The sequence below is a fragment of the Scylla paramamosain genome, chromosome 7, assembly GCF_035594125.1.
Source record: "Scylla paramamosain isolate STU-SP2022 chromosome 7, ASM3559412v1, whole genome shotgun sequence".
Taxonomy (NCBI): domain Eukaryota; kingdom Metazoa; phylum Arthropoda; class Malacostraca; order Decapoda; family Portunidae; genus Scylla; species Scylla paramamosain.
Window position 1 is genome coordinate 7,487,501 of NC_087157.1, and position 9,316 is coordinate 7,496,816.

Consider the following 9,316-nt stretch of genomic DNA (forward strand, 5'->3'; position numbering starts at 1 on the left):
CTCTCCTCTCATACTGAAAAAAAAAAAAAAACAAGAAAACGCCCAAATGCAGCTTTGGACCTCGCGCGCCATCATCACCTAGTTGATTTGTCCAGTTTTCTCCTATTGGTATTCAATAGCAATAAGACAAAATGAGACAAATTACAAGGATTACAATGGTAAAAAAAAAAAAAAAAAATGGAAAACACACGCACTCGACTTGGAAAAAAAAAGTTTTGTCTTAGGAGGCGGCGAATGAACTCACCATATGAGATAAGCTTATTGTAGTTAAAATAAAATATATTTAAGCCATATATTGAAAAAAAAGGTTTGGTAATTCAGAGCAAATTAATCCCTTTCCATATACCTAATTTCACCCTCCTCATCCTCCACCTCCTCCTCCTCGTATTACTACTACAGGGTTCGCAGCTGGAAAACATTGGGAATTAAATTAAATATTGTCTTAACAATTTCTTGTTTTTCCTTCTCCATTCCTTCTTTCTTAATTCTTTCTCTTTCTCCTCCTCCTCTAGACTTAATCCTATATAAGTAAGAATATCAGTATCCATGTATCTTCAGTACTTTGGAAGCTTCACTTCTGTCGTTTCATAAGTCCTCCTACTTTCGTTGCTTGCTCTTTTCTTCTCTAATTGATTTATTGCATGGATTTGCTTTTCTGTGGCATATGTAGATAACAATAGCATGTAGCCGAATTCTTACATGAACCGAAGTCAAAAGGAGCCTAGAAAGAAGCCGAAGTCCATGTTTAATCAGATGTTCACCCAGACAGTAGCTACCAGCTTCGCTTATTATGGAGTGACGCGTTGTCTGAATTCGCTTGCCAGCCCAGCCAAGCATAGTTTGAGGGGAATTAAATAAAAAAAAGGTACGAAATGAACAAGGAAACAACGAAAATGTTAAGTAAATCCATTGACGGCAAGCGTTTTTCTCCCTGAACTGTGAACAAGACATGTACACATGATACCTTTGCAGGATGTGAGGCGCAAATCAAGGCCGTGCTTACTATGAATCTGCGGTGTTTCCTGGTGGTGGTGGTCCACCTGGTTGTAGCCGAAACACAGCTGGTTGTCAATGTTAAGACCCAGGTAAGTTTAGCAAGAATCACAGATATTGTCTTGAAATTAGGTTAAGGTTATTTCATTATCCAACACCCGACATTTTTCCCGTATTTAGGTGTATAGAGTTGAAGATAAATTCCTTTACATGAGTGGTGATATGCTTCAACAAAATGATGCAGTCAAAAATGACGGTATCATTTTAGAAGAGGACCATAATGCTCTACACCAGGGTGGTCCAACTTCTTCGACATCTTGAGCCACTACAGCACTAAATGGTTACATGGAGGGCCACTAATATATATATATATATATATATATATATATATATATATATATATATATATATATATATATATATATATATATATATATATATATATATATATTAATTTAATTCCTAGTGGTATTCCATATACAGACACAGAAGCTTCATCTGTGTTTTTCGTTCGCAATTTAAATTTATAATACAATCGGTTGCTGGCCACAGACAATCAACTGGCAGGTCAATTGTGGCCTGTGGGCCTGTAGTTGGACCACCCTGCCCTACACATTTAGGAGTATTATTTTTTATTAACTTGATTTTTACCGAGAAACTTACTTTATTGAAGTTTTCATCGCAAATTAATAATTTCCGTGATATAGGACATTTTTGTTAGGTCAGATTATGTTAGGTTACATTAGATTAGGTTAGGTCAGGTTAGGTTATGTCAGGTTAGGTTAGGTTAGATCAGGTTAGGTCAGGTCATGTTAGATTATGTTAGATAAGGTTAGGTTAGGTTAGATCAGGTTAGGTCAGTTCATGTTAGGTTATGTTAGATCAGGTTAGGTTAGGTTAGATCAGGTTAGGTTAAATCAGGTTAAGATTGCCTTCCTTTAAGCCACGGTCTCCATTCAAGTACCCTAAAATGATAAATTTTGTGTTCCCTGCTCATAAACCCTGTTTCCTAATGAATCCCCAACAGCGTAGAGGGATGAAGGGAGAAGAGGCAAAATAAAGTATTTCCAACATTTTATGCTCAAAATCATATATAGCATAAAAAAAAAAATAATAATAATAACAAATATCATAGTTTTGTACTTGAAATGCAGATTGGTCCTATTGTAAAAATATACTGGAATGACAAAGTTATTAAATTTTGTGGCTGAGTAGGCTAGGGGATTTTGTGAGTTGTGGGAGGATTTTCTGATTTTATTCTGCTTGTGTTATTGGTCCCACAGATATTGCCTTATTAAATTCTATCCACATGAGGATGGTCTTTGAAATATTTGGGAAGCATGGAATCATGCCTAGGAATGTTTCCCTTCTCTCTTGAACTGTTTCAAAAGTAATGTAGAGACATGTCTACAATCAAATTTAACAACCTGATCAGAACTCTTTACCAGACTTATTTTGCCATGGTCATAATTGCCATAATATCTCCCAGCTTTGAGGAAGTTGGTTACTTGGCTCTAGAGTCCTGTCACACCCACACTTGGGAGAGCTCTTGGAAACAGGCATCAGATATAGATGCAGAGTCAAATTAGTTTTTTTTTATTATTATTATTATTTATTTATTATTAGTTTTTTTTTTTTTTTTCATTTTATTATCTGTGTTTATATTCAGCCTCTTTTACATGTTTGAAAAAATATTAAAATTTTAGATAACAATCTTCCAATAGCCAAAACATGTAAGAGAACCACTGGCCAAGGTATACATGGGAAAAATTGATAAAAGAATCTCCAGTTTCATGAGAAAAGACTGTTGGAGACAATTTTGCTTGTTTGTTGATCTATCTTACAAATATTTCTTTTGCAGGGTGGAGAGGTGTTCAAGGAGACAATAACAGCAAATATTTCTGATGATTCTGTTATGTTGGAGTTTCCTCAGAATGATGGAACATACATCACCCAGCTTATTGACTTCAAACAGGTATGTCATTTATATTAATGTGTCTTAGCTGTATTATAATTAGTTATGAATATATGTGAGTACTTGATATGGGATCAAGAACATCAACAGGAGGTTCTCATATACGAGTATATTTCATTTAGCTGATCAGGTCAGATGTAGGAAATGGGATGGATTTGTTAAGGTGGAGCAGGGATAAACAAGCTGTGCTACTGAACCCTGATGGAAAGAGAAGTTGGGTATACTGCACAATTAACTCTTGCATTGTGTGGATGTGAAAATTTTTCTTATCTTGTTAGAGACCTAGAGGCTGATTATGTAGAGTCTAAGACGTATGGGAGTGCTTGTCAGTGTTGGTTTCTGCATTTGGGTGCCTTGCTCCTGCCCCATCTCTAGATGGATATGCATGTGTTGGCATATTTAGATGAGTCACAGTTTTTGAGTGCATTATGTTCCCTGAGAACTGCTCACAAATACAGGGTGCCACACACACACACACACACACACACACACACACACACACACACACACACACACACACACACAGAAAAAAAAAAAAAAAACAGGAAATTTTAGATTTCCATTATGTATTCAACACATATTTTACCATGTATTTTACTCTGCAACTGCCCACAGAAAGCATTTTGAACACCACATCTAACATTTGTTTTTGTTCTGTTTTAACAATGTTTCTGTTAACAACAACTATTTTCCGTTTCCAACAATCAAATAAACTGTATCAAACCTTTTTTTTTTGTGGGGTACCTTGTAAATAGATAATTTGTTATTTAGGATCAACCATAAATTCTGAGTTTTTTATTTATTACATTTTTTTTCAGTACTTATGGAATATGTTATTATTTTTTTTATTTTTATTTATTTTTTTTACTATTTATAAGTCAACATTTTGCTTTCATGAATAGGACAAAGAGCATAATTATTTATAAGTCATAAAAAATTTGATGATATTCTCACAAAGATAATATGATTTGTTATCTTTCTCAATTTCTTAGGAACAAATCCACTGACCTTTGATTTGTCCTGTAGGAATTACAAATCTTCAAGGTGATTGTTCTTGGAGAAGAGGAGCTAGGGCAGAGCCAGTTTCAGGTTATGTGCTTCATAATGCGCTTCTTCAAGAACAACTTCATATCCTCTGATGCAATGTCCAAACTCAGGCAGGTAAGTGTATTATATTTTGTCCAACATTATGCTAACTCCAGTTAGATGCTTTTTGAGACCAGTCTTATTGCTCCTAAAAGGAGAAATAGCTTAAGGTAAGACATCAATATCCATGAAAATTGTTTAAAGATACAATAACAGAAAAACTAAGTAAAATGCATAAAGCACCATCAAACAGAAGAATTTAGTGATATATCCTTAATTTTGTGTTCAAAGTAGAATGAAACATTAAGCACATCACCACTATGACAGAAAAACCCTGGTACAGTACGTGTGCCAGAGGAGGACAGGGGAACAGAAGAGGTGGAGCTGGATGTGAGTGTGGATGTTCCTAGGGCTGGCATTCTCTCTCCTCACATCCCTGTCCTCTGTAACATGGCAGCTACCTCCACCTATGCTTCAGACCGGGACATCAAGTTGTGGGCCACGCAGCGCAGAGGTAGGGCTAAGAGAGAGAGAGAGAGAGAGAGAGAGAGAGAGAGAGAGAGAGAGAGAGAGAGAGAGAGAGAGAGAGAGAGAGAGAGAGAGAGAGAGCACAGTTGTATTGCAAATGAGAGAGCTAAGTTGGGGTAAGCATTGAAAAAATAAAATCCACACAATTCCACAAGCAAGTGTAGCTTTTTTATTTTTAGAGTTAGATGTTTTATTAAAAAAAATAATCAGATGTGGAGACATCTGATAACAAAGTAAACAGAACCAGATATATAATATCTGGCACTTTTCACACTTATTCTTGTGAATTGTCAAATCAACCTGGGTGGAAAATTTCACTTTTTAATCTTTGGAGAGGGCAGTGGACTTGAAACTTTACTCCTAGTGTAGTTTTTCAGTGATAAGTTATTTGGTCAGTTGATAAAGGAAAGATGAAAATATTGCTGTGTGATGATACCCACCAGTTATGGTGGTACTTACTACATTTCTCTTTATAAAGCCTTGTTAATTTATCAATTCAGTTTATAAGGTAAGAAAAAAAAAACACATGAGTACATCCATGAAAATTATTTCCCATCACAGTGCTGGTACTTATGGATAAGTAGGTAAGTGCCAGCACATATTACATAGCATTGGTGCAGATACACCTACTTAAGGATTTGAGTACAGTCTATCATTATGTAAATGCAATGAATAACAAGTCTATTCAGGGAAGAACTAAAAACTTACACAGTAGTAAAGATATAAAAAAAAAGTAAGGTATATATGATTATCTTGACTGCCTGTTGCCAGAGCTGGATGGTGACTGGTCTTTGGTGAGTGATGTGACACGACACCTGCCAACCCGTGGCGTGGCGCGCTGTGGGGACAGTGGAAGGGACCTCGCCAGTGCTTGTGCTTGTCACTATCAGGTGGGTAGTAGTGCAAGCTTGTGGTTACTGGTGTGGTCTGTTATGCTGTACAACTTTTCTATTATTTTTTTATTTTTATTTATTTTATTTATTTATTTATATATATATATATTTTTTTTTGTGTGTGTGTATGTGTGTGCATGTGCATGTTCGTAAAAACAAGAAAATAAGAGGAACTGCAAGAATCTGTCAACCTTACACAAGGCAGTTCCTGATTAAAATATATTACCTAATTCCATTGTCATTTTTATCATAGATTTGTCCAATGTTTTTAAATCTCCCTAATAACTTGGCACTAACAACCTGATTACTGAGTTTACTCCATTCATGTACCAACATACATAAAAATTAATTTCTTCCAGTCTCTTTGAAATCTTTAAAATTAAGATTGAGTCCATTATATCTTGTCCTGTTTTAATTGGAGAAATCGCAACTTGTAGTTCATGGTCTCATCTGCCAGGTGTCCATAGTGTCATCTCTCAGGAATGTGAACAAAGTGTTAAGAATAAGCAGTGATTTATACTTTCTCTCATTTATGAGTTGAGACTGTATTTCAGTGATGTACTCATTATCCAGAGCATATAATTATTAATAATGGTAAACTACTATGAATAAAACTGCAACATTTAGAAGGTGATATAAGAAATTCCCATAGAGAACCCTGTTATATACATTAAAACAACTATTTCTTCCAGACAAGTCAATGCATGCACCAAGAAACTACACTTAGTCAAATAATGTAATAAAAACACATATCATTGTTAAGGCCCATCCACATTGAGCCTCGTGTTGCACCAACATGTTAGTGATAGTGTTGCTTGTAGTGTTAAAGGTGGGCTTTTTAGCACACAGTGCGCCTCAAAACCATCCTAATTTAGAGAGAGGGAGAGAGAGAGAGAGAGAGAGAGAGAGAGCTCTCTGCAGCGGGGCAGTGCCCATTGTCAAATAGAGGGTGAAGGACATACAACTTATGATAGACATTCCAAGTTATGATAGGCATTTGCCATAACTATGACATGTCATAACATTACGAGGAGTACAGCCCCTGCTGGGATTTTGTTATATTATTTTCTTGGTAATGAGTGATAAATGATGCCTGAGAGGAAGGTGAGATGAGTGATATATCCACTGAGGAGAGAGAGAGAGAGAGAGAGAGAGAGAGAGAGAGAGAGAGAGAGAGAGAGACACACACACACACACACACACACACACACACACACACACACACACACACACACACACACACACACACACACACACACACACACACACATGTAATCTTAATTCTGATGTGAAGGAATAGGAGGAAGATGAGAAAGAGGAGGAGGAGGAGACTACACATCCTTTCCTCGACATTGTTTAGAGGTGACTGATGCACCTCTGAAATAAGTGATCTTTACTCCTCAAAATATAGATTTTTGACCTTCACTTCATCTCCATTTGTTGCCTGTATTTATTTGTTTCGATTACCACTCTGCTATCGTGATGTCTTCTTTATCTTCACACTCATTATTCTACCTGTATTTTTTATACTAACTTCCTTGAAAAGGAGACATATAGGTAGGCCATTTGTCAGTTGCCATGGTCAGCACTTAACCTTTATTCATGAGTCAACAGTCAGCATCATAAGCTACCTTTATCATCACAACATAACATGGTCTGATGTGTGACTGAAAAACTGAAAAATGCAGTTAATCTTTAACCAGTTTAAGTAGGAAAAACAGGAAAGAGTAGCTAGATGAGGACCAGTATGAGTTTTATCAGTATTTTTTTCTTATTTATTTATTTATTTTTTCAGGTGTGCATTGCTTGGTATCCCTGTGGTCTCAAGTATTGCAAGGGACGAGACAACTCTGGCAAGGCTGTATCCTACCGTTGTGGAATACGAACTTGCCGCAGATGTAGAAACTTCAGCTACTTTGTGCCCCAGCGACAGTTGTGCCTGTGGGATGACTGATGCCCTTACTTTTTTGCCATGTGGTGATGTCTGTCTTAATGGAAGCCTTTTAGTTCAAAACTATAGTGAGCATCACTGAGCAGCTGCACCAGAGTAATACCTTTAAGAAATTTTCAATGAATTTGTAACTCATTGATTTGGTAGGATTTTAAGCAGGAAAACATTGTTAGCAATTATAGAAACATTAAAGTTTCTAATAACTGCCTACATATAAAATGTTGAACTAGTATGGCAAAGCCTGAAAGTGTTTCCTGTTCTTCTTTCCTTTAAGAGCCCCACATGATTGCTTAAAATAAAATTGTTGACAGATTTTTGTTTACTCCATTGAAATAATTTCATTAACTTATATTTAAAGATTTTTCTCGGTAAGATGGTCCTGTTGTTCCATCTTTCTTTGATTCAAGAGAAGCATGTGATAATCATTCTTTAAAGTGAAGGTGTGAGTTTATGAGGTCTACATTGGAGTCCTGCTAGTGCCTGGCCATTATTCAAATATCACTGCATGTTATCCATTTTTCAACCTATGGCTATGACTTCAGCCATAATATAGGAACTTTAATGAGGTACCACTGAAAGTCATCTGCCCATGCTGCCACAGGCTTCTTTTAAAACTTCTAAACATAAGAGTGCACAAATACATATGCCTTTACATAGAACTGTCTGAATTGTTTGAGCTTCATACATCATCATGCAGGTTTAAGAAGCTGTGGGGTTGGCCATACATGTGTGCTATATTGCATGAGGCATAAGCTTTCTATCTTTATTATACCAGGCTGATTTATCCCACAAATGGGAATAGCTTGAGAGAATGTTTTTTTAAGTAGTTGATAGTCATTACAATTGTGGTAGAAAATTAGGAAACATGGCTGTAACATTTAAAAGGGAGAGATTACTGATCTATTGTAGAAAAGATGAAAGGTGAAAAATGTCAGGTTTGACTTAGAGAAACCAACATTATGAGCAGAGTATAGTTGACAGCATATTAAGCTCAGGGCCCACTCTACTCAGAAAGCCCACTGGAAGAAATAGGGCCCACTCAAGTGGGCTGACATTCTAATGTGGGGGAAGACAAGCAGGAAGTATAGTAGGGATGGCAGTGAGAATGGAGTATTCCCTGCTGCAGTGTTCTTCCAATATTTGAAGGTTTCTTTGTTGCAGCTAGATATAGGAGGATCTAAATCAGTTAGGTTTTTAAATCGATAATGAGAATCACTCATAGCAAGTCGGATATTTCACACCATTGTCTACAGATGTAACAAATGACATAGGTAACTATTTCTGTTTTGATATGTCATAGCATGAGAAAAGAGACCAAGCAGACTTTTTATCACTGTTTCTGTTTGTGCTATATAGAGACATGATGCCTCATTTCTTGTAAAATGTGTCTTAACTTTTAATTTGAGATGAAGCAGTTCATAAAGATTGCATGGTAGTTTTCAAAAGATCCACTAAAAACTAATGTTGGGATGATGATATGTGCTATGTATGAGTGTTATTGGTGCAAGTATTTAAAGTGCATAAAGTAATTGCTACTACCATATTTCAGTCCTTAATGGGAGCATGTGGTGGTGTTGGAAGCTAGTCCTGCAGTAGAAGTGAATGCTGAGTTGATAAGTCTTCTGTTTGAGATGAAATTATCAATCTTTTGCAAAGTTCAATTAAAGAATACTCAATAGTTATTTTTATATTTTAATACTTTTGCAGCTATATCAAGCTTTGTATATATTTATATTTTTTGCTGTACGTGATGAACTGATTTGGTATACTATATTGTCATTTTTATATATCCATATTTATTAAGTGAAATAACTTTGGTAATAATTGTGTATAAATCAATAAATATCAATATACTCATATATTAGGAGACTTTAATTAAGAATTTCTTAG

General features: G+C 35.8%; 1 protein-coding gene across 2 annotated transcripts; it reads left to right on the forward strand.

Moving 5' to 3' along the window:
• The first annotated feature begins 664 nt into the window (after nucleotides 1-664).
• Nucleotides 665-9,285, forward strand: LOC135101971 (out at first protein-like). 2 transcript variants are annotated; one of them, XM_064006498.1, is made up of 7 exons: nucleotides 665-862; nucleotides 971-1,085; nucleotides 2,855-2,968; nucleotides 3,995-4,129; nucleotides 4,382-4,568; nucleotides 5,354-5,472; nucleotides 7,271-9,285. In XM_064006498.1, exons 2-7 carry the CDS (start codon nucleotides 1,005-1,007, stop codon nucleotides 7,427-7,429), a joined length of 795 nt encoding a protein of 264 aa, XP_063862568.1. In that variant the 5' UTR covers nucleotides 665-862; nucleotides 971-1,004; the 3' UTR covers nucleotides 7,430-9,285. The 2 variants fall into 2 exon arrangements, with proteins under 2 accessions (XP_063862568.1, XP_063862567.1); XM_064006497.1 differs by having other exon boundaries at nucleotides 666-865; nucleotides 973-1,085.
• The last annotated feature ends 31 nt before the right edge of the window (nucleotides 9,286-9,316 follow it).